This window comes from Ascidia mentula, chromosome 5 (genome assembly GCF_947561715.1).
Source record: "Ascidia mentula chromosome 5, kaAscMent1.1, whole genome shotgun sequence".
Classification (NCBI taxonomy): domain Eukaryota; kingdom Metazoa; phylum Chordata; class Ascidiacea; order Phlebobranchia; family Ascidiidae; genus Ascidia; species Ascidia mentula.
Window position 1 is genome coordinate 9550359 of NC_138570.1, and position 24374 is coordinate 9574732.

A 24374-nucleotide genomic window follows, 5' to 3' on the forward strand; every position below is an offset into this window, starting at 1 on the left:
AGCGCAGTTAATCGCTTAAGCGCGCCGTTAATATATCGTAATCCATCTTGGAGCTCTTGGTGGGCTGTAATGGCAGTGGCGTATTGACACAATATTGATTTATGGAGGCTGGGCTTGTTGCAGCGATGAATAAAAATCGAGTGCCTCGCATGTTTTGCAGCGAAGAGTGAAGCACTGCGGCCGCCGCCAACGTCGTCGCCCGTGAACTTGGAAAGTAAATGCTCCTGTTCTCCCGGTGCTGATGGAATTCCGGTGAGATAAAATGTTCTTGGCGTTAGCCCGAAAATAACATTTTTGGTCACACGGTTTTCACACGGTTTGAAGAAATATATGCATGAATACAGTTTCCTGCAACAAATGCATTATCATCATTGCAATGATGTGGGTAGACTATCACTCTTTGTGTGTGTTGTATATTTTTTTTATATTTTGTAATTGCTTTTCCAGCGACAGAAGTAAATCTGTGGTTGTTCAAGTGTCGTAAAATCTGCATCTTGCCACACATTTCCACCATAGAACTTGGTGGCAAAATGTACTTTCTAAATTTTGAAAGGTTGTCTTCTGTATGACTTGTCATTCGGAACTGTTCTTTTAGGGTGCAAAAGGAGATATGGGATTACCCGGAATTAAGGGCGAGCCGGTAAGCACATGAAAAAAGCATGACACAAAATGAAAAGCATAAACTAAAATAGTTAAATATGCTTTGCCCCAGAACTTTCCATAACATATTTAACGGATTCAATACAAACTTTACAAATACATATTTTTTGGTCAGCCATGTTGTCACATAAACAATCAATGCAGTATGACTATAATAAAAAAATATGCTATAGCACCGGATTTTTTGAAAAAAATTGCTTTATATGAAAATAGGGTCAAGATGGTCGACCTGGTCCGAGGGGCCTGGCCGGTTTAACGGGACTACGAGGTCCACCCGGCCCGCCAGGTTTCCCAGGTCGTCAAACGGGAGATAACGACTTGATGGGAATGGGATTCGTGGATGACGAAACCATTGAAATTTTAATCAAACAAGCAGTCAAGGTTAGTGAGTCACACTCAGGGTAAACAAACATCGCTTTAAAGGTTATAAATAATTACCTGAAAATTCACGTTTGCTTAGCTGTAAACTGCAGTTGTTTAACAAGTTCAGGGGAATGTTTGCACATCAATAAAACTTGACATTTGCACAGGATTTTTCTCCCGGAAAAGGAGAAAAGGGAGACCCAGGATTTCCAGGCCCTGTCGGTCCACAAGGTCCCCAGGTATACTTGTAACTTGGCTTGTAACTTTAGCCGTAAAGTGTGGTGAAATGTCAAGAATTTCAGGGTCTGATTGGTGCTCAAGGTCCAAGAGGTTACCCTGGGCCGAGCGGTCGCGCAGTGAGTTTCAGCACAATTCACAAACATCTGCACGCAATATTTTCACTGCAGATTTTCCTACTGAGATTTTAACAGACAAAGTTTTTATTGCTTTAACCGCACCTTTCACCTTAAGCTGCCCAACTACACCTTTTGTGGTTACGCGAGACACGTGGCCGTTTAGTAAAGCTGTCAAGTGGCTCGTTGGCTTGGCTCAGTTTTGTTTGAACTGCGAGAAGGTCGGTAGTCCTCTCTTTAATCCGATCTAAAAGCGAATTTGTCTGTAAACAGAAGTTGGCGACAGACTCGCATAAAAGCACAAATTCCTGAAAGGTGGAATTGATTCGCTGACACGGTCGGTTTGCTCCTAATACCTTGTTGCACGTTTCTGACAACACCGACTTGTTTCCAAAACCTCACGCACCAAATAACTCAATGACGTGTATGTCGTTGCGCATTTGTTGCGAATAGGCGAGTACGCCAACACTATATATCCACATACAAAGAATTTCGCCAATTTAAACTGCTTTCCTCATAAAACATTTGTTTATTGCACAGGGTCTTGCCGGACCAAGGGGAATACCCGGACCTCAAGGAAGAATAGGAGACATAGTAAATTTAGTTTATTTTTTCCTAACTATCATTACGTGCATCTGTAAAAGATGAAATACATATTTCCAGGGATTTCCCGGCCAAACAGGTCCAAAAGGCGAACCTGGCATTGATTCAACCCAGCAAATGGAAATAATTGCGCGCAAGGTTTGCCAGGCAATGATTGACGGTAAGTGCGCCACCCAACGAGATACGTGGGCGGTATTGCATATTGTTATTTTAAACTGTGATTGATGATGGTCCACATTGAATTTGTGTTTCGAGTCTGTCAAACAATTATGTGCTCTATTGGTTTGACGACAAGAAGCGCTGTTGGCACTTGACAACTTCACCGTGACAATCGTTAACAAGAGCAGTCCGCCACCAACATATTCTTTGACTTCTTTCGGGCTTGAACCGATACACGGAAAGTTGGGCGCCTTTTCATTATATTGTCACTGACGTGAAAGACTTCAAATTCGACATATTCACTTGAATGTGGAAGATGGATAATCGGGCGTAATGAAACCGACCGACCATCGCGGTGTTATTTACTTTACCTTTCGTCGCGCTCAGACAGTTCAAATACAAAGGCGATGGAAATATGCAGCCATGCGCAAGTATTTTGGTCGAGTATAACCGTCCATTGTATTTGTCGCGGCCCGCAAAGTATTTGCTCAGAGACGGGTGGTAGCAGAACGTTTGATTTATGCCATGCGCACGGCTTTGAAGGTGGACCGTTTGCAAGATGACATCACTGACACTGGCACTGGCACAGTCACCGACAAATGCAGTTTTGCAAGGATGTAGCTTTCCTCGTCTTTCAAATTTTAAGTACCCGGTTTTTAAGTGTAATTGTGAAAGTATTGCATTAAGTTTTAAAAGTTTGCAGCAACTAAAATGGGCAAGACTTCTTAAACAAGACTATCATTAAACAATTGGTGAAGTTATTTGAACCAATGAAAGCTATTTTGAAACTCGTGGTTTTGCGGGTTTTTAACTCAGCCAGAGAAAACCGCACATTTTGCACCATACAAACCGCATCCCAGCAATCTCAGAATCCCGCCAAAACTCAAGGAGGCAACAATGCCAAACCACAGGTAGGAAGTAGTAATTCCAATGCGCACTTCATGGCTTTTTATTTCCTATGACAGGGAGCGCGTGCCGATCTTAGCGATCCGTCACCTCGTCGCCACTTTCGCAACCCAAAACCATAATGCGAAACGCCTCGCCTCTAAGCCTCCTGATCCCGTTTCGGGTGCGCTGTTTACCTATAATACGTCCCTCGCGTCTGTTGGTCCAAGTCGCAGAATTGATTTTAGATTAAGCCCCGTCCGGATCGCGCGTCCCTTTCATGCTGATCGATGGACCCCGCGCGGGGTTCGCTTTGAAATTGTCCCGTATTCGGTCGCACCCGGGAAATGTCCCACTCCTAAGCGATACAAAAGCGCTACGGTGTTACCTGAGTGTTCAACTTCAAAGCAGATGCGCTGAAGGTATGCGCGGTAGCAGCACGGACCGCCCACGGCGTCAATTTAGGTGTTTCATCGCCTGACCCCGAGTCGCTTGTCCGCTTGGTCCAGATTGAAATGTCATGTACGTATACACAAGGACACTGTCCCCGCGCATCCACTTGTTTATCGCCGAGAGTCGCTCCCACGCGGAAAGCATGTTGTCACGGTCTAGGATTGCGCCACGGTCGTCCTGCTGGTAAACAAAACCGACGTAATTCACAACAGTCGCCCGGAGCCCACTTCCGCGAATCAGTGATCTGCGTCCCCTCGAACCTGTTCGTTTTTGGAGTTAGGAACCTGGGCGGCCGTCTGCGGTGACGCACTGGGATCATATAGCCGGAAAGATTTACGGTTTTCAGTATGCGCACCTGGAGTTTTGAGCGCTGTGTATACTTTATCTTCGATATCAATACGAGAGCAAAGATTGCGTTGAAGGATGATCTTTGAAATGATCGTTGTTGTGTATGTGATTAATATCGTTATGTTCTTAGTGGAATTTAATACCCCAAACCCATACGATCGCTTCATTGCTTGATAGCCCAGAAACATATCTTAAACATCATTATATTACTCTAAGCATACAAATGTTGGTGGAGGGTTGGTACGGTTTGCTGCAGCCACTCGACGATGATATATTTGCGCCTTATCGCCGCCACTACTTGTCTGCCGTCTCAAGTGTTTCGACAACATCACATTCTCGATGCAGCAGCGCCTGTCACATGACGTATCTCTTGCCACTTGCGTGTTTGGCCTATACCCTTAAATGTACGCGCGGGTGCACGGTGGGGTCGACGGCGCCGCTTCCGTGTTTCGCGAGCAGCAGCGCTTGTTCGACGGCGCATGGTACGGACCACCGTGTCGCATGTCGAGTGCGCCGCAACACTTTCCTTTTATTTACCAGAGTACGACAGGAAAAGACAAACTTCATCGCCCTCAACATCATATCATGGATCACGTGTTCGCACCGTCCGTGGACCCCCTGGACCGCCGGGAACTCGCGGATCAACTGGTCCGCAAGGTAAGTTTTTGACACTGGACGGTTTATGGATCTTGAGAGCTCAACTGGTTACTTTCTTTTTCAGGCCATCAAGGATTCGAGGGTCCACCCGGACCCAGAGGGTATCCTGGAGTAGCAGGATCAAAAGGCTCAAGGGGAGACAGAGGTAAAGCTTTCTGGGGATTTGGAAGCTAGGAAAACATACCTGTTATATACTGTACAGTTAACATGCGTCTTGTTTGCAGGTCAAATTGGCGACAAGGGCGAACGTGGACCACCGGGTATTGGAATACAAGGGCCAGCTGGAATTCCAGGAAATCCAGGTTGGAAAAGCAACAAAAACGCGATTTTGCCCACGATCATTGAACTAAATTTACAACTGTCTTTAAGGTTCACCCGGCAGGGCACGAACAGGTTCACCGGGTCCGCCTGGTCCACCAGGTTCCCGAGGCGTGAGAGGCGCAAGAGGGTACAAAGGTCCACGAGGGACCTGCAACAAGCAACAATGCTCGTCTCTGCGGCAACGTCGATCCACAGGAACAGAGTTAAACAATAAGGTGGTTGCGAGTCACCTAGCGGACAGCCAATCGGACGATCGATCTGACACCAGATGGCCGTGGAATTGATTTTCCAAAATCATAATGCCGGACTTCTCACAATCGCACATGGATTCGGTCGGGGTCACTGGTTGTATTGCCTGCAAATGTGTTTTTTATCCGAATCTCTTGTCATTATTGTAGATAGATTATTTTCACGTTTTGGGCTTTACCCCGCATGAGGCAAAGTGATTAACTTTAAAACGCTAAGCCCTGGTGGCTCATATCCTTATCAAGCAATTTCCTGTTCTTTATTTTGGCATCAGCATAAAGATCTTATATAACAAGTTCCATTACTTAAACCAAATGAGTTGTTTTGGAGGACGTCAAGTAACAAACTTGTTTCCCACGGAAGCGAAACGTAGCTTGCACGACAAGTGAAAAGTATATATATTGCCTTTTCTCTTCGATACATGGTTGAACTTTTCAAACGCGGGCGCTTCAATAAATTGCAGTATTATATATTATTCGTGAAATTTCGGGTAGGAGTGAAGAAATATCATCTGTACACTCTGCTGTATACACGTCAGATATTATTTACGCCTGCTGCTGATTCGATGAATTTCTAATGGAAGCAATATTTATTATATACAAGCAAGGCCCAGTAGAAGGAAGACATACAAATTTTAATTTTACCAATTGTTTTGCTATGAAAAACATTTTGGGGTAAACGGGAAGATACTTGTCAGCATGACTTGTTCGACTAAATCAGCGGCTTCCGGCAGAGGTTGGCAACCTTTGCCATGTGAACAGCCAGTTTCACTATTTTTGCACTAAGCCGCAAAACCTAAGTTGCCAGGGAAAATTTTACCAGGTTAATGAAGCATGATAAATATCAATATACGTTAGTAAACTTGTAAAACCCACAGAAACATCCTAGTGCACTACAACTTTGAAATGTCTAATTTATCTACCGTATCACGTGGTATACAGGCTTCGCAGTCCAGGCATTGCAGCCTAGAGCTGAAACAGTAACTTTTCTTCAACTTTTAGCTGCGTTCACCGAGTAAGGACCCGCGTAGTGGGGCGATCCTACCAATCATGCGTTTGCATGAAACTTTGCTGAGTTATCTACAATATATTTTATCTACAATAACGACGTTTCGGTCCGAACTAGTTTTTCTTTTTAGCCAGAAGAGCCTTACATTACCAAGTAATATGCCTGGCAGCATCAGCAACAAACAATTACCAACGTAGCTTTAGGTAAATCTCGGAGTTGGTACAATTCAATATATTGTATAAACTGAAATATAACCCTACTCAGAAAATAATTCTACAACAAAAGGCTTTTAACAGTGGACTGGTCAGTTATAGTCATCCATGGCCGCAAAACGACTTCCATAATTAAACAAGGAAAATGAGTAGAATGTGTTATGATCATTGTACAGCCTAAACTCACAATTTACTCTTGAGTAAAAGTACACCCACGCAACAGATCGCAAAAGGAGTTTACTTCAAACAAAAGCTCGAACATTTCATTTGAAAAAAAGCAGCTGTTGAAAAAGCTGTGATACAGGGAGGCGCACCAACCCAGGAGGGGGAAAGGATCAATAGCTGAAAACAATTAACAGGAAGGAATCTCGCGAACACGGATACATATTTCATGTAAAGCAACAAAATAAAGAGAAATGAAAAAGAAACACCGAAGCAAATAACCACCACAGGTTATGAAGAAGAATTTGCCACATTTGTCTGCAAGCAAAAAGAGTTTTCACTGAATGTGCGAAGTTTGCGTTTGAATTTGAATCTTTTAACTGCACTTTTGATTGCATAAAACACCATTAGTGGTTTTCGAATAAGATATGAACATGGCAAAACCAAATGCAAAGCAACTTCGGCTTGCGAAGTAATCCGCAAGTTTCATCAACCAACACCCACTGAATAACAACCAGTGCACGTACGCGAGACTCTCGCAAAATGATGGGAGTTAATTCAATTAAGAAACACTAAAAGGTAAACGGCTGGACGTCAGTTTGTATGGCAAAGAACACACTGTGCATCCACTTGCTAACAGTCGTGTATTTTGAGGTTAAAACTACACGCGGGCACCTGCGAAAGAAAAATGCGAAGAGCAACGGAAGAAGGCCACAGTTGCGCATCCAAGTATCGTAATTTCTTTAAAGCTGCTTTGCGCTGTTTGCAAAAGTATTACTTTTAAAGATCTGACGGTCCATGACCATTTGGTTTGGCACAATGGCGAAACTGCAATCTACTTAACAATATTGAAAACGTTTAGCCATATAGTGACAATAACACAGACTTTGTTGTTGATTTGGAGAGTAACGTCAACCGACGTCGCCCTTACTGAAGTTGATACCCTTTGGGTTTAAATAGAAGCTGGAATGTTCTGATCCACTTATATAGGACCTTCTAATCCACAGGGGGAACAGTTAGCGGGCTCTGGTGCAAAAAAGGGCACGAAGAAGCCGGAGACAGATCATGCGAAATAGACTTGCGAGCGTATGCGCGTACGAACAGTTCCGGTGACAACACTGCCCCTGACCTCAGCAAATTCGGTCCATTTTGTGAATCCAGTGAGCGGCGTTGGGGGACCGACTTCAGCGCTGCATGGTAAACCTGTTGGTGATGGAGCATCTCGAATCGATCGCGGTATGCGGCGACGAGTAGACCCGAGGATCCGGCAATATGCGGACTCGACGGTAAGGAGGACGATACCGTGGGACGAGACGACATGCGAGGGCTGTTGCCAACGGAAAGAGAATTGAGAGAAGACCGATATGCTTGAGAATACTTGGGGGTCGACTGGTTTGAAGTTACGCCGCTGCATATGGATAAAGGGCTGTGAGCAGAAGGAAGTTGATGCTGTGATTCCACACCGGTAGAAAACGGATACAAAGGAATGTTAAATTTCGGTCGTTTCGGCTCCGACTCCTCTCGTGGCTCGGAAAGCTTTCTTTTGGCCGAGTTGGAGAAAATACCGGAGTTTTCAGGAGGTTGGGAATCGACCCTGGAGTCACTTGAATCTGTGTGTAAAGTCGGTTCAACGCTTTTGTCCAACTTTATCCGAAGCTTTGAAGGTTGCACTGCACCTCGTCGAGTTTCCTGCGGCGATTTTGGTCTGCTGGCTCCAGCAAGCTGAGGTTTAGGCGACTGAATGATTTGCTGTTTGAGGGATGGTCGATTTCTTGTCGGGGGAGATTTAGTTATTTCGTCATGGACTGGATCAGATAGAGACGTTGTAGTTTCCAGTTTTGTTTTACTTTCGGCCGATATGGCAGGTTTTGTTTTCGCCGTAACGGGTTTCGGGGACACAGATATTACGATCCTGCGTCTCCTCCTTTCGACAACCGGTTTGGGGTTCGCTATTGGGTTGTTAGAGGACAATTGCGATGCGTCTCCAGTTTTATTGTTTGTTTTCCAACGCTTCTTCACAGCCACGCTAAACGGATTGGGAACTGAATTGCATTCGGGCACTTCTTCGCTGCTGGACGATTTATCGCTTTCTTCACAAGTTTCATCACTAACATTAGTCACAGTGGGTTGATGCGCTTTCTTCTTGACTGACAACGGTTTGGTTGTTTTTGGCGTGGAAGTCCGTGAGCTTCGGCGGGTCCAAGCACGAAGGGTTTTACGCCGTTTTGTGATTGCACTGCGCAATACTCGGTCGCTTTTGGCAGCGCGAATGGCTTTGCTCTCGCTTATTTCGGCTGTAGTTTCCCGCGTACTTGACACAGCAGGCGACCGTCTTGGTGGCACAATCTGCTTCCTTGACTTGGTCGTGGCGGAAAGCGCATTGGCGCGCCCTTGTGGCGATTTAGAGTGCTCCGAGGCACTGTCCGACGCGCTTTGCATAGAGGGCACATTTGTACGCTCCTTTTTACATCTCAAAACACGTCGATTGTCTGGCGATGAAGATTGCCGAGTTGTATCATCGTTGGACAACAAACGCTGATCATGTTGGCCTGATATCTCGGCCTTGGGGATGGCGGCGGCCGATTCTGAAGCGGCTACATTTTGTTCGGTTTTGTTTACTATTCGGTGGAGATGGCCCCTTTTAGGACGCCTGAACTGCTCTATGGTGACTGGGCTTCGGGCATCGACGCATGCTATTAGACCTGACGAAGAAGCGTCGTTTATCAAGTTGCCCTGAGGCCTGATGGCTTTCGGGGAACACCTGACTGGCGACTTCTTCGCAACTTGTTTCTTCTTTGACCTTTTGCGTAAAAATAATGGTTAGAGGTCCTTAAATGAGTGGGCATTAACATCTTAACTGGTGACAAATTTGGATTTTGTAAAATAGTAGTTGCTTACTTTGAGCCCTGAATCAGCACAGACTGAAGTTTCTCCAGTAATTCTTGTGAATTTGGTCTCACATCTGCATTTGGGTTCAGCATCCCAGCAATCAATTCCCTGTTGTGCATAGTAAAAGGTTACTTCTGGTCCAAAATTTAGTTGCTATATTCGAGCTATATCAAAAGTGTCAAACTCACTGACAATGGAAATAGGTAACCTATACCCTGTATAGTTACAATTGTTTAGCACCAAATCAAACATTGAAGTTTTCATATTATAAGTGAAACTTTAAATCCAGTTGATCATACACTGGTGTGATGCACCACATTTCCAAGTAGGGGCCACAAAAGGAAATTATTACAGCAAATACCGTGAGAGGAAGTCAGCAGTGATTTATGCAAAACCAAGCATGAAAATGACCCATGCATTACTGCAATGTCACTATGATCAGCATGCAGTTTGAAAAATCTACAACATTCAATGTTACCTTAGTTTAGATTTGTTTGCTGAAACACAGGTCGAAGCCTTCATGGTTTTACTCCTCTCACTGCCCTTGGCAAAGATCACATTCTTCTTGATGCTGGTGCTTGATAAAAGCTCATCCAGATTTAACTTAGAGTCATCTAACATTGCCTCTCCAACAGGTAGCACCTCTTTGTCACGACGAATGTAAGTTCCAAGCAAAACTTTCTTGGTGGACGCATCAATAAAAGTAATTCTATCCATGATTGCCCAAAACATTATACCTGTAAAACAAACAATAGCTTTGAACTGTGTTCTGGAACTAGTAAACCTTCAGCATAAACTGCTAGAGTGATTTAAACCCTTCATGCTATTTATATGGTGGTTCTTAATCTTTTTTGTGTAAGAACCAAATACAGTCTAGTTTAAAACAAACATTGAGTAACAACAAACTACAAAATCCCAGCAAATTTATCTAAAGTAATTTAATGCGAAACTTTGTGTTGAATTTGGTTGGTTCTTAATTGCACTTGTTCCAATTAGGATCACAAAAATTCTAGTTTGACAATCCATGTTTGAGAATCACCTGTTTAGCAGCTAGTAAACACTCAACAATAAATACTAGGGTGGTTCAAACTTTAAACAAATACTTGATGATGGTATTTATTAAACCTTACCTAGGGCAAATACATCTGCTTTGGCAGTGTAATGTCCTTCAAACACCTCAGGTGCCATAAAAAAGTCTGAACCGCAAGCTGATGAAAGCCAACATGAATCCACATTCACTTGGCCCTGATTTTTTGAAGCACAAACCTGTAATGTAATTGGTATAAATGCAAAAACACGCCATAATCAAAAACCATTTGCCACAGATTCAGTGTTTGCACCTTGGACAATCCAAAATCAGCTATCTTTAGAGTTGGAAAAGAGCACCCATCACCATCTAGTGATTTAGTCCGAACTAGAATATTTTCTGGCTTCAAGTCCCTGTTAACAACAAATCACTTTGACGTAATGCAATGAAACAGGTTCTTGACATTTTTTCACAATAAAAACATTCCAACTTAACCCTTATTAATTACTCTAAACCACCATATTGTTAAATTTTCTCACAAAACTTTAAATCAATGGAACATAGATCTTGGGGAAAATATGTGCATAGCATTAAAACAGAAATCACTGACCTGTGCACTACACTACTTCGGTGAAGAAAAGCTATTCCATCAGCTAGTTGGGACATAAACGAGGCATTAAGCTTAGCAGTGGGTACTCTGGAGAGAAGATAATCATTCATGTCACCGCCATCACAGTATTCCATCACAAACCACAGATGGTATCTTCCTTTAGTCATTGTACATTCACCTGTGTGGTTTTAAATATACATAAACAACATTTTGGATATTAGCTGAATAAACTTGACTACTTTTAATCATCACAAACTCCTCTTGTAAAATACGAATGTAAATGTCTGCAGATTTGTATCAATATAAGAACACTGTACATGGATTAGCTTACGATTTGACAACATTCTGTAGATAGCCACATCATTTTGTTGATACATTAGACGTATATGTTTCTGTCAATACTTATTTTTTTTGTATAAACTGCAGTACGTATGACAACGCTACTGTGTTTGTTTTAATCTCTGAAGAAGCCTAGTCGTACATACAGGCGAAACGACAGAAAATACAATCTTTTTTAAACAAAAGGTGTATATTTGTTGTTTTTCACCAGAAGAACGTCAGATACCTGGTGGTCACAACCTATTTTCAGTTTTCAAAAACCAAGTTACCAGAAACAATTGGTGCATTATCCACAAGTACCTTTGATAGACATCTCAACCAAGCAGAGATAGCTAGGTGATGAGTGGTCACCATGTTTCATTGAGCTCATTTTTCCAGCATGCTGTAAGTAACATTCCTCAAAGCGAATTATATTGAGGTGCTTTTGCAAGCAGGATAAGGTCCAGAACTCCTGGAGAGCCAGTTCAACATTTTCAGGGGCATTGCAACGAACCTACAAATCAGCAAGTAGAACTGTATTTACTGCCAGTCTTAGCTGAATAGACTTTTTGACAAAAGCAACAGACACTAATCATTGATGCACCATACCGTTTAAAGTTAATCACTGTTTTAAAATCACGGTAACATTTATCATTAAGCATTCGTTCAACTTTACTGCAAAAAAGTTCTGAAACAATACCAGAAAGGAAACTGAGGGAAAGGAACACAAAGAAGTTTTCTATTAGACAAAGAGCAAAAAAGAAATGAATATTGACCAAAGTTTTTGCCACAAATCTGGGCATTACCTGTCACAGTAATGCCATTATTGTCAAAACTCACATCACATTTTTCTCATGCAATTAATTTTTGTAATGACAGTTTGACGAGTAAACTGTATTTTAAACATTACCAATAACTTGTCATGAATTTTAAACAAATGCAACAAACCTTTTTTATAGCAAATGGTTCGGTCTGGTTGTGCTTAGAGGCCTTGTAGACAGTACCAAAGCTCCCTTTGCCAATCTCCACAAAATTGGTGTAGTTGTTCATCGCAAACAACTTACAGTCTGACAGACTAACACCACAGAATGTGCGACAAGAATTTAATCTACATTTTTGCTATTTACAGGAAGGCTACTCAATCTGTGCATTGGGTAGAAGGCTGATTAAGAGAACTGATATCTAACAATAAAAACATACAATACTTATACAATAATTGTACAAAAATTAAGTATATAACAAAGAAAGTTATTGACAAATTCATTGCTGAACAGTATGGCAGGTCATGAGAGTAAACACCAGAGCAGTGGGATTAAAGAATAAAAATAACTGGATCAATTTAAACCAAAGGCCCCTGGCAGGCTGTCGATGGCACACCCGTATAACCAGAGCATTTTTTTAATACCAACTTTTTTCTTCTCATGACCCACTTCTGTTGGTCATTTTTTCCACAATCAGATTTGATATTATATACATTAACTCATATAGAGAGCAACTTTTTGCCCACCCTTGGATAAACGTTAACAATTAAACTCTACAAGGTGGAATCAAATGGACTGTAGATTATGGACTGTAGACCCTTGCTTACACAATTAGTTGTCAAAAATCCAACACAAACCATGGAACTCTCCAAGAGTAGGTTCCATACATACACATTAAAAACTATTATCTAACCAAACCTAAGAGAGATTATAATCTAACCATGTTTAATAAAAGTGTAGTAAGTTTGACAAAAGTAAATAAATTAATTTACGGTCAGGCAATATCTGTAAATTCCTGTTTGGCTTGTGTCTATTATATACCAACGATTTTCTTATAATCTTAAAAAGTAGTTCTACTTTAGCCTTAGCTCGGCCTTGGTCTAGCTAAGATTAAAAAAACCTCACGTAAATTTGATAGTCGACTTTAAATCGTGAAACTTTTCACTACTATCACTTGATTAAATTTTACTTTTTATGTGCATGGAAAAAAACGAAAACAATGCAACAAATTTGGGTTTTATGCCATAACGTACAGGAGCAACAATTCTAAAACATGAACAAATGCAATGAACATCATCGACAGAATAAAATTCACAACAAATAATCATCTCTTTTAACTTTATACTGTCTATTTTTCGACAACCAACGAACCTTGTTGACCTTTTTGATTTTTACTTCCGCCCCTAGCGGCAACCGGCACCAGCTGACTCAAAAAAATTTGGCAGGGGAGTAAACGCAACAAAAATAAGACGATGATTGACTGGAAAGAGCATGTTGACTAAGAAATATTGTAGCCAGATAAATTACATCTGACTGGTCGATGAACCTTCGACTGCATCATAATTGGGTAAAGTATTTGCGTGTTGCCCGCTGCGTGCCACGACTTTGAATTTTGGTCTGTTGCTGTTAAAATGATTGTACTTTTGCGCAATTTGTTGTCCAAATTTTGAAGATCTGTTTCCCTTGACCAAGCTTTTTACGGATTGCATAAATTTAATTGGCTTTGTAGGGTTCTCGTCTGGAGCAACGTCATCGTATATTGGATTTTTCCGACCTTTCTTTGCGTCTGTTGGCAATGGAAACGGTGGTCGTTCGGCAGGGGGCTGACATTCGTCATACAGGTGCTTACTCACAGGACGCTTTGCCGGACTCTTCCGCCTTAGTAAGGTTGGTTAAAGGTTTATTTTGCTCTTTTTATAACCAGAGTTGTAATCGGGCCCAACATTTTCACATCGAACCCGAAAAAATGTTTCAAGGTTTGATGTGACTAGCGTTACGTGCATTTGTACTTGTACAATAAAGTGCATTTGTGATGGAAAGTATGAATTTGGGTCCAAATATGGGCGTTTTCTTTCAAACTTAACTAAGAAAATATAAATGCATTTGCATTTTCGCCTATGAGGATTATATTACATAGAATAAAATAACACCGTCACGTTTACTGAAACATAATATATTTTAGAAGTTCAATACCAACGAAAGTTTAAGCGTGAAACAAAATACTTACTGCTGTAAAACCTTAACTGGAGGAGTTGGGGGTGGATATGATGGCGTTGACTGAATTTCTAAATGATGACGTTGACCATCGTTGGTTGGTGTTGCTGCTGATGCTGGTTTTGCGGAGGTAATGCTGCAATGGTGGATTGTCGAAATTATATACGACATGTGCTGAATAAATACATGGGTAAACTTACGCAGTAAAATTTTGATCGAGGTCGTTATGTTCTAGGTCGCCCATTTTCTCGATATATTTCATTCTTTCGGTTTGTGCTGTAATAAAAATGCAACACAGTGTTTCGATACATATGTAGTAGCTATGTACAGTTGGTACTCATACCTTGAGTGAGATATACGAGTTCCTCAATTTTTTTTGTAAGCTGTTTGGTTTTACAGCAAGCGATACAAACCGCAACAACTGTAACCAGTATAACTGCCGATCCGGTTATTACAGGCCACAAGTAAAATTTAACAAACATTTCCATGGTGGAAAGGAACTTTTCGGAAACGACAAAATTTATAGTGCAGGTTTTGTTTTTATATACTTGTTGCAGAGTGTAGTTTCCAAAGTCCGAGTTTTGAACCTATATGCATTTTAATCAGTATGTACCAAAATACAGGAAAATACCAAATATCTACCGTGAGAAAATGTAACACAAATTCCGTTGATGTGAAGTAGAAATTTTGGAGTGGTGCTGAAATCAGTAACAATTAAGGGTTAGCAACTTTTGTGTTTGATCGAAATCATGCAGAAACAATGAAACCACACCAAGTTTCAAAAGAGTTGGAAATTGAAATAAGTTTTAGTAAAAGTGCAGTGTTTATATTTATGATTAGTGTTTGGGTTCTTACTATTGTTATGAAACAATCCACTCTGACACCGTAAAAGTCCAGTCGTGTTTGTAGGAAACTTGATCGAAGCTTCGGTTCCAGCTTGTATCGCAAGTACTGTAGCTCTGCCATTGCCACAGCCTGAAACGAAGGTCCCACCACGAAAATGCATAAAACAGTTCATACAACTCACGAATCTCGAAATAAACGTGTTGTATATCTATGCTAAATGTGGACAGGTATAAATTCCTTGAAATGAAATATTAAATTCTCCTTATGGATCTCCTGATAATTTACTGCAAAAGTCAACAACGGATTAAAATCATGAAGTTATAGATACGGAGATATTACAAAGGGTGTATCACTTATATCCCAAGCAAAACATGTCCATACTTAAGTTCGTTTTCATGGTCCCATATAATCCTCTTCCGTGTGTCGAAGAAAAGTGTCCAAGCATCAAAGTTATCAGTACAAAGTCCAACATCTCGCACACAATAAAACGAGAGGTTTCGAACAGCACTTACACACCCTTATATAGAAGAAAACAAGACGAAAAAATTAAATTCATGCTCATTTTGCTGGTTTGCATTTTTCTTTGTACGAGTTTGTACAAGCAAGCAAACACTTTTTAAAACGCAACGTTTTAGTTGCGTGAAGCTAAAAACATTTGCTGTTCAAAAATCCACGCCGGATCACCCTCACTTTATAAAACGCTCACTTACTATACCCTGTCGCACTTACATATCACTCTTTCTGCTTCCCTCTCAAACGGGAATTGGTATCGCATCATGCCAATGCTAAGTTTCCTTGTCATGCTCAGCCACGCGTATTGTTATTTTGACTTAAGGAAGCCTGACGTATATTCTAAAACAGTGCAGCGTAAATGATTAAGTGACAGGCTTCCGGCATTTCTTGCGTTGGCAAGTATCGCCTCCTCGGTTCCGCACCAACTTTTCTCTAACGTCATGGCGGAGTCTTGTTAAGAAACATTTCACATAACACGACCACCAGAGCCTGATTCTGCAGCTTACAGGTTGCTTACATTTCGCTTCCACCGTTGGGGAATTATTGCAAATTAAACCAATGGTCGATTACAATCTATTCTGTGTACTCATTTTAACGCAATTTGCTGTAAGAATCCAAACCTTTTATTTATACTTTTGCTTCATGCTTGCCAGAAACTTTCAACAATTATCAGCAACCTTTTCCGTGTTGCTGTACTTAAAAAAACACAATCGGTACACGCATTGCTAAAAGCAAAATGTTGCTTAGCGTGAGTTGTTCTGTACAAATGGCAAAACACTGCAGAATTATAAGAAGGGCATGTTATAAACAAACACTGTTGTTAACCAAAATTGTCTCCGAATTCCCGTTCTATTTCCGCCATCAAATTTAAATCGTAATCATCGTATTCAGTGGCAGTTTTAACTTTTTTGTCATCGTATTTTGAAGTTTCTATGCGATTTTTTTCGAAATGAGTTTTGTCGTAAATGCATTCTTTTCGTAGTGAGTTGCTTTGCTGTCCCAATATCTTTTTGGCGGCTCTGCTCTTTGAGAGTCTTGGAGCTGGTAAAGGTTGGCGGTTTGGCAACATGTGGAATGTAAATCGGGAAACCATGGGATCCTTAAAAACGCAGTCCTCTCTCCCATACACCTCTTTAGTTAGACGATCCACTTGGTTCGAGAGCGGGGTGCGAATATCTTCTGATTTCGTGCATTCCTGTAAACAACAAAAAACGTTTAAGAAAATCGCCCAAAAGAGTAAACATAGAACATGTGATACATGCACCTACTGAGCTTTGCTGGACTCGGGTAGAAATGCGCATGCTTGTGCTTTGAGTCACCATTGTGTTCGTTCTATCTCCATTTCCATGGGCCTGTCCCGTTTCGTAGATCGATATGTTACGCAGCAGGCGTGGTTTCGGATGGGGATGCTTGTGAAACTATTTCAATAAATTTATAACTCACTCAGTGCTGAATTTTTGAATTATGATTTATTTTATGTAAATTACGAATAAATTACGAAACTTTAATAAATTCTGCGTTAAATAGAGCAGGCAATGAAAAATCAAATTACCACCAATCTTTATACAATGTAGATAAAACCTATGTAGTACTGTAATTGTCGCATCGTAGTCTGACCTCACTTTCCTTGTCGTTTAGCTCCTTGTTGCAGTTATTGTTGCTTTGTAGAGTCGGTTTCAAACGTTTCTTGCCAATTAGAAGAGCTTCCGCAGTTACTCCGTGACGTGCATCATCAGCAATCATGCCAGGGCCCAACCAGTCCTCGTTCGACTTGATCTCTTCTTTCTTGAACTTCTCTTTGCCGTTGTTGTTGTTATCGGATCGGCCGCTACACGGTGATGATTTAAAATTGACTTCTGCTTGGGCTGATACGCCTGCATCTACCCTCTGTTCTGGCGCCTTAGAATGTCTAGTTTTTGATTCATTTCGATTAATTTTGCGCACTTTTGTGTTGCCTGAACCCATGGTTTATAGCTTTAAACCATCGATATAATCTCACTGAATGATCGCAGCAGTCTTACTAGATGTCACCAACGCTGTGGTGAAACAAGACGGTTCAAATGGGTTCAACCGTTTCCTCTGCCGAACTTAATTACTTCTTCTTGTTTTCCGTGCCGCGATCTGCACAGCATTGCACATCATAACGGGCAAGGACATTCGACTAAAGCGAAAATTCCACTGCGACCTTCGTGTGTCATGAATATTACATGCGTCGAGAGCCCATCGCATACCCGCTACTCGCAACGATAACATCCTTGCAATGCTCGAAACGACACGAGCGTAAACAAGGCCAACACTGTTGCGACTATCGTATGTTCCCGTTGCAATCGAAGCCCAACACAAAATACCGCAGGATACGACTTGGACTACAAAATTAATGAAGAAAAACACGAATGCGTGGGAGCTTGGGTCACTTTTGAACCTGGCAATAATCGCCGTCGTGTTCGCTTAATGGAGATACGGTGTACTTACAATTTGTGCAAACAACAGCTGCAGGTTACATCGCGCCAAGCCAAATCCATTCCACTAATTCCTCATTACACGCCCTCGTAACCAGTTATCAAAGTTTGATTGTTTTCAAAGCTAGTAAAACTTAACAATCGCTCCAACAATTCAACAAAACAAACAAGTTATATTAATCTTGATTGTCAAAAATGTTTAAAAAGGTATTTATTTATTACATGCGATTGCATGTTTTCGAGCTATTTCAACTAGTGCCGCAAGTAGTTTACCGTTGCTACTATTATTGCGTGTATGGTCATACAATACGGCTTAAATTTTTGCATTTGATTCTATTAAGTTTTTTGTAATTAATTTTATGCGAAAACTTTTATTAAAGTCGATTGTTGAAGAAAAACTTGTAGAAACACAGGCATTGTTCAAATGTTCATAATAAGGTGTATCATTGACTCGTGTTCGTATTATAAACTTTTTAATTTGTACCGTTCGCCTGGGATGGCATTATCCCTCCACCCAGGTTGACTGCGTTTTCAAAATTCCATTGTCTTGAAGTTCGTTTCAAACGTCATTGAAAACATAATTTAATGGTCTTAGGATAACAAACACTATTATTGTTTTTGCAAGTTTCCCAGTCAGAAATTATAGTTGTCGTATCACCGGGCCTTGCCAGAATTGTTCGACAAATACCCGGGCCTTCCTTGACAACCGTAACACAGAGATATTTGTCAAAATTAGCATAGAAACTTGCGTGATAAACAAAATTCGCTTGTGGTGTATCAAAAACGCCGCTGAAATTCGTGTCAATTACAGTTGAGTTACTAGAGGCGTATGATAGAAATGGCCGTAAATCCATGATGTATGATAGATTGGGTTGGTAATAGTGATGTGTTGCGCCGGATCCGGGTACCCGGACCCGGCCGGATATTGACCAATTTTCAATACCCGGACCCGGCCGGATAATACACTTAATTTTACCGGATAGTTGGGAAAGCATTTTTGTCCTAATAGCTGACAAACATTTCGCAAATTACTCGTTTTTGGAACCCAGTCTGTTATACTCGCCGACGTAAGATTTTTCTGTTATTTGTTATTAAGGTTATTCATGACGTGTTTTACCATATTAATAAATGCCCACGTTTATTTGTTCCACTCATGACAGGCTAACCTTAACATAGCATTCTGTTTGGCAATCAATCATTTTTGCCATAATACACGAATCGGTGTTAACAAACTGCCGGATCCAAATTATCCGGCCGGATTTGATTAATAACTACCCGGATCCGGCCGGGCCGGATAATTTGGAACTGGGAACATCACTAGTTGGTAACCCCAAATATATTGCGGGTAAGTGGATTTATGCCGTCCTAGGGATGCAATTTGGTCATAGCAAAACCATAATCGACTCAACAGAAAAATAACTGACAACGGCTTTTATTACACTGTATTTGCAATTTCAAGGTAATTACGTAAGCAAAACTGCTTTTGCTTTGCCGCAAAGAGTTTTTGAAAAACTTTTTACGTCCGAAGAAATATACATTTCACATATTTTTTTATTTATAAAAACACATGCATTTTCTTTCACAATTCGTAAAACAACGTTTACGAAATAACGAAAGAATAATAATGATGTTGGAGGACACCATGTAGGTACGGATTATTAGAACGACGGCCAAAACGACAAGGAGATCATTCATGCGTAAAATCGGTCTTTTTCGAATGCTTGGCGGGCAGAAGACTGTAGGCGACTTATATCTAAGGCAACCCAACTAGTATTTGGTGACAAGCAGGGGCGTATCCAGGAATTTTTAAAGGGGGGGTCCAAATTTTTTTAGTGAATTACCCGATTTTCAGGTATAAACTGTTCGCTTCAATCGTCATATAAACGGTGGCTTTCTGGCTTGCGCAATTGTGTAACGCTATGGGACACTCGATGCGAGGTTTTGCCGTATAGTGCTTGCGCCGTAGTTTTATCACTACTGCTTTCAAAGTTTAACAACTAAACTAACGGACTTTCACGCAATTAAACCGCTTGTCATTACAACGTGGCCACTGTGCTCCCTGTTTGGAAACAATGGCGAATGCAAGCACGATGCGTTTTTCAGGTCAACGTCAAAGAAAATTTCTGGTTTTCATGCAGATTTTGACAAAAAAAATACAGTGGCGTTTGTATAGTTGTCAAAAAATACCAAAATATTTCACAAAAGTGGGGTCCGGATATGATGTTGTTAGTGCATTGACCACATGGACTCTTTCTGAAACAAATGTCCCTAAAGATTAAATTTCAAGACTCTTGCAAGCTTTGCACCATTTTCACAAAGAACTACCTCGATCATTCAACACTCTCATACCCAATCCCAACCTTACATATAGGCCTATGAATGGTGGAAACTATGTACATCTCACCAACTGGATGTCTGGTTTGAAAGATCTCCTCTTTTTCAGCACACACCAGATTATAAATTATATCCTATTTTATGCTCCATGTAAAAGACTGCCCCCCTTTGTGCTGGGATTTATTGCACAGAGAGGTCTGCCAATCGTGTCGCGGCCCCTTTGTGCTGGGATTTATTGCACAGAGAAGTCTGCCAATCGTGAAATGTCTGAAGGCGATGTATTTCTCAGGGAATTTTTGAAGGACATTGATTTTCTCTTTACTCACCCCATTTCAACAGGCAGCCAAATTTTCCAAATGGTAAACGAAGGTATTTCTGTTTGCGATGCGCCTTAAAGGTCTTCACTCAAGAAAATAAAGGCCAACAGTGGATATAATTCTTGTGAGAGGTGTCAAATCACTGGTCATTATGACTCAGTCTCACATCAAATTTTCCAAATGGTAAACAAAGGTATTTGTGTTTGCGATGCGCCTTAAAGGTCTTCACTCAAGAAAATAAAGGCCAACAGTGGATATAATTCTTGTGAGAGGTGTCAAATCACTGGTCATTATGACTCATTCTCACATCATGTATGCCTGCTAGGGTGTGAAAAGACTCCCAAGAAAAAATGAAGATTTCATTTCTCAAATTGATAAAAATCATCACCGTGGAACATCAATATTAGCTGAATTTGAAGTAAATATGGTGCATGGTTTTGTATTAGATTATATGCACTTATGTTGTCTCGGAGTTACAAAAGGATTACTTAATTGGTGGAAAGGTGTCAGAAGGTATAATAAATTGGTAACTTTTCCAATGAATATTCTTCAATTTTTTTCTTCAGACAAAACCAAGCAAAGCTGTCAGCGACTGCTGTACAAAAGATGGATCAGCACATTAAACAATTCAAAGATTTTATTTCCGTAGAATTTAATCGCAAAATGCGAAAATTATCTGAAGTGGCCTACTGGAAGGCATCAGAGTTCAGACTTTTTTTGTTGTACACTGGATTTGTAATATTAAGGCACAAACATGTTATATCATCTACAAAATATAATCATTTTCTTAAGTTCTGCATTTCTTTACGAAAAAGTTTTGTGTCTTATAATAATGTCCATAGTCTTGTGCACTTGGTTGATGATTATAAAATGTATGGTTCACTTGATTTATTCATATTTGTGTCAAATCTTCATGCAAATATTTCATAGTGAGAAAATATGAGAGTGTCCTTGTATGGATGACTGGAAGACATACAGCTGCAGCATTTTATGTGAATCTAGTAATGATTTTTTATGCTTGCTAAAACCATATTTTTTTACTCTAACCATATCTTTTTCAGATTCATACGATTGCTGTGCAACAAAAGCGTACACTACAAAAGAAATTGAGTCTTCATTTTCAGAGAGTGACGACAATGAAATAGTACCACCTCTCCTCAGAACAGACAGTTTTTCAATTTCTTCAAATGTGCCAAAAATCTTTACCAGTTCACCACCAAGGTAAATGCAAAATAAAATGAAAGCCACTATTAATACAAACTCTGTTTCAGCCCATTTGTTATTCCGAAAAAGATGTTGCCTCGAAAAAAAAGAAGAGTGGAACAAGATTATTTAGCCAACATTTTTCATATGGTCATGAAAAACTCAAATGAGTTACAATCCATTCCAGTGAAGCTCATTGCAATGGAAAATCAAATGGTTAAGCTTGTAAACAAGGAAACAAAAGCTGCATCTTTGGTAATTAATTTTAAACCAGTTAAAGAAGAACAGGAATTGCAAGTTACCATGGAGAACATGAAGGTAGTTAAAAAATGTGACTTCCCAAACTTTGTTGGCTTACAGCATAACACAAAATAAAAACTTTTTTTCTGGCACTTAGTGGCAAATTGTGGAGCATTTGCATTACAATGTTACCATGAATGTAACTTGCATATTGAATACATACATGCAGGGGCGTATCCAGGAATTTTTAAGGGGGGGGGGCAAATGTTTTAGGGAATTCCCGATTTTCAGGTATAAACTAAGGTTAATTATGGGCGAGAATCGCAAAATACGAACGCCGGTGTTCGCGCCAATCGTCACATAAACGGTGGCTTTCTGGCTTGCGCAATTGTGTTACGCTATGGAAAGTTTAACAACTAAACTAATTGACTTTCACGCAAGTAAACCGCTTGTTATTACAACGTGGCCACTGAAAAACGACGTTTCGTACGTGAACTGACGAAAAATGACACTTGTTTCGTAACAATGCAACATGTTTGGTAACATTACCAAGTGTTCGGTAAAAATGCTCCCTGTTTGGAAACAATGGCGAACGCAAGCACGATGCGGTTTTTCGGTCAATGTCAAAGAAAATTTCTGGTTTTCACGCGGATTTTGACAAAAAAATACGGTGGCGTTTGTTTAGTTATCAAAAAAGACCAAAATATTACACAAAGGGGGGGGGGGGGTCCGGACCCCCCCCTAGATACGCCCATGCAATAAGCTTGCAGCACCCTGGTTGGGAATTATTTGTATGTTGTGGTCTATAATTTGTACTAGGTATTTTGTGTTATACAACCATGGTCGAATTGCTGAGATTGTCGAACGAGATTCTTTACGTGGGAATATACGTAGTTTTTTGAAGCTGTTTCTGCACCGTGAACTTGCAATGAAATTTTCTTGGACTGGAATGTGAGAAAAAAGGAAGCCAAATTTAAAGATTTCTTTCATGGAGCACAAACTGTACTTGTTTTTAATAAGTAAGTATTCATATGCGACTATTAATTGCTACTGCATGTTGATTTGAGGTAATTATTGTGAAGTGCGTAAGTTCTTTTTTTAGCATTGCATTTTGTTTAACATTGTTTTTAAACTTAGATGTTCTACATCACACTAAACACGAAAACTTCGGGCATCAGCTGCCAAAGGAAATTCAAATTTGTTAGGCCAGTGCCGCAGGGCGACGAAAGATCAGTAGTAGTTCAAGCAGTGACACAATTCCTGTGACTGATGTGTTTGTGTGAACACAATAAATATTCTTTAAACATATTGTGGTGGTGATGTTCCTGTTACCAAACATAGATATATATATGGGACATGTAAAACATTCAAGCAAGGTACATCACTGACGGTCGAAGTTTGGCCGGATGTTCACTTTCGTGTCATACCCCATATATAGAAGTATGGGCAATCAATTGGAAGCATTTCTTGGGCCAAGCATAATGCTTCCAAAATTGATTGTGGCCCGTAGATAAATTTCTGACTTGGAAGTTAGGAGATTTCTCACATGGTGTTTAACAAAATGTGCTGCAGAGTCGCCTCAGTGTATTTTATAGGACGTTTTTGGTGCTTAGATTCGCACGTCCTAATATGCGTAAGCTTGTGTACATTCACACACGCATAAGTTTCCGTTCGTAGCTGAAACAGACAAAGCGGTCGACTCCCGCAGAGCTGCATTGTTTTGACTCCGTTGTTTTTTGCATGAGAGTCGCAAAAGGCTACACGGAAGATCAATTCGCCCAAGGCGCGTATCGTGTGTAAAGCACTTCGCTAAGTTATATTTGATACAGTTTTCTGCCTTTAAAACTTGGAACATAAGGTGGTCGTCTGCGTAGTATGCACTCGAAAAAGTATGTTTGTAATGAATGCGTAAGTAATGTAAAATCTTGCTTTTATTTGCTTTATATCGGGGGTGCAAAATTTAGGTTGGTTGCAAATTTTTTGTGTTTTTAACTTTCTATTGCTTAGCTTTTTGTACATACGCAAACAATTCGCTCTTTTTTGTTTCAATCTGCACGCGGGAATATGCGTATAGTTTGTGGACACTTAACAGGAATTTTTTCGTTCGCAGCTAATACAAACAAATCGTGCGAAACCTGTGCGCCCTGGTAGAACTGAACTTGTTTTTTCGCAAGCGAATGCAGTCAAGCGGATCACTTTAGTTACGCATGGAG

At 40.5% G+C, this 24374-nt stretch overlaps 4 protein-coding genes and 1 pseudogene across 6 annotated transcripts in view; 2 read left to right on the forward strand and 3 right to left on the reverse strand.

The window, feature by feature from the left end:
- Positions 1-5512, forward strand: part of LOC145901335 (uncharacterized) — a 31590-nt gene extending 26078 nt beyond the window's left edge. For all 3 annotated transcript variants that reach the window (XM_082988962.1, XM_082988963.1, XM_082988965.1), the window contains 10 exons: positions 161-252; positions 596-640; positions 874-1041; positions 1191-1262; positions 1917-1970; positions 2040-2139; positions 4365-4481; positions 4546-4626; positions 4706-4783; positions 4851-5512. In XM_082988962.1, the coding sequence (XP_082845088.1) occupies positions 161-252; positions 596-640; positions 874-1041; positions 1191-1262; positions 1917-1970; positions 2040-2139; positions 4365-4481; positions 4546-4626; positions 4706-4783; positions 4851-5086 (1043 nt within the window). In that variant the 3' untranslated portion in view covers positions 5087-5512. The remainder of the gene's footprint in view (positions 1-160; positions 253-595; positions 641-873; positions 1042-1190; positions 1263-1916; positions 1971-2039; positions 2140-4364; positions 4482-4545; positions 4627-4705; positions 4784-4850) is intronic.
- Positions 5513-6487: 975 nt separating this feature from the next.
- On the reverse strand, positions 6488-12413 carry LOC145902085 (uncharacterized). Its single transcript, XM_082989942.1, has 8 exons — positions 12223-12413; positions 11596-11788; positions 10957-11134; positions 10660-10759; positions 10450-10585; positions 9798-10056; positions 9329-9427; positions 6488-9230 (listed from the first exon to the last, which is right to left on the reverse strand). Exons 1-8 carry the CDS (start codon positions 12322-12324, stop codon positions 7427-7429), a joined length of 2871 nt encoding a protein of 956 aa, XP_082846068.1. The 5' UTR covers positions 12325-12413; the 3' UTR covers positions 6488-7426.
- Positions 12414-13215: 802 nt separating this feature from the next.
- On the reverse strand, positions 13216-15617 carry LOC145903540 (uncharacterized). The gene is made up of 7 exons (XM_082991625.1): positions 15477-15617; positions 15105-15224; positions 14892-14947; positions 14593-14836; positions 14450-14525; positions 14263-14385; positions 13216-13913 (listed from the first exon to the last, which is right to left on the reverse strand). Exons 1-7 carry the CDS (start codon positions 15565-15567, stop codon positions 13559-13561), a joined length of 1065 nt encoding a protein of 354 aa, XP_082847751.1. The 5' UTR covers positions 15568-15617; the 3' UTR covers positions 13216-13558.
- A 792-nt stretch (positions 15618-16409) lies between these two features.
- On the reverse strand, positions 16410-17573 carry LOC145902862 (uncharacterized). Its single transcript, XM_082990957.1, has 3 exons — positions 17226-17573; positions 16877-17026; positions 16410-16803 (listed from the first exon to the last, which is right to left on the reverse strand). The coding sequence occupies exons 1-3, from the start codon at positions 17571-17573 to the stop codon at positions 16429-16431; spliced, it is 873 nt and encodes a 290-aa protein (XP_082847083.1). The 3' UTR covers positions 16410-16428.
- Positions 17574-20352: 2779 nt separating this feature from the next.
- On the forward strand, positions 20353-21648 carry LOC145902864 (uncharacterized; annotated as a pseudogene).
- Positions 21649-24374: the final 2726 nt, after the last annotated feature.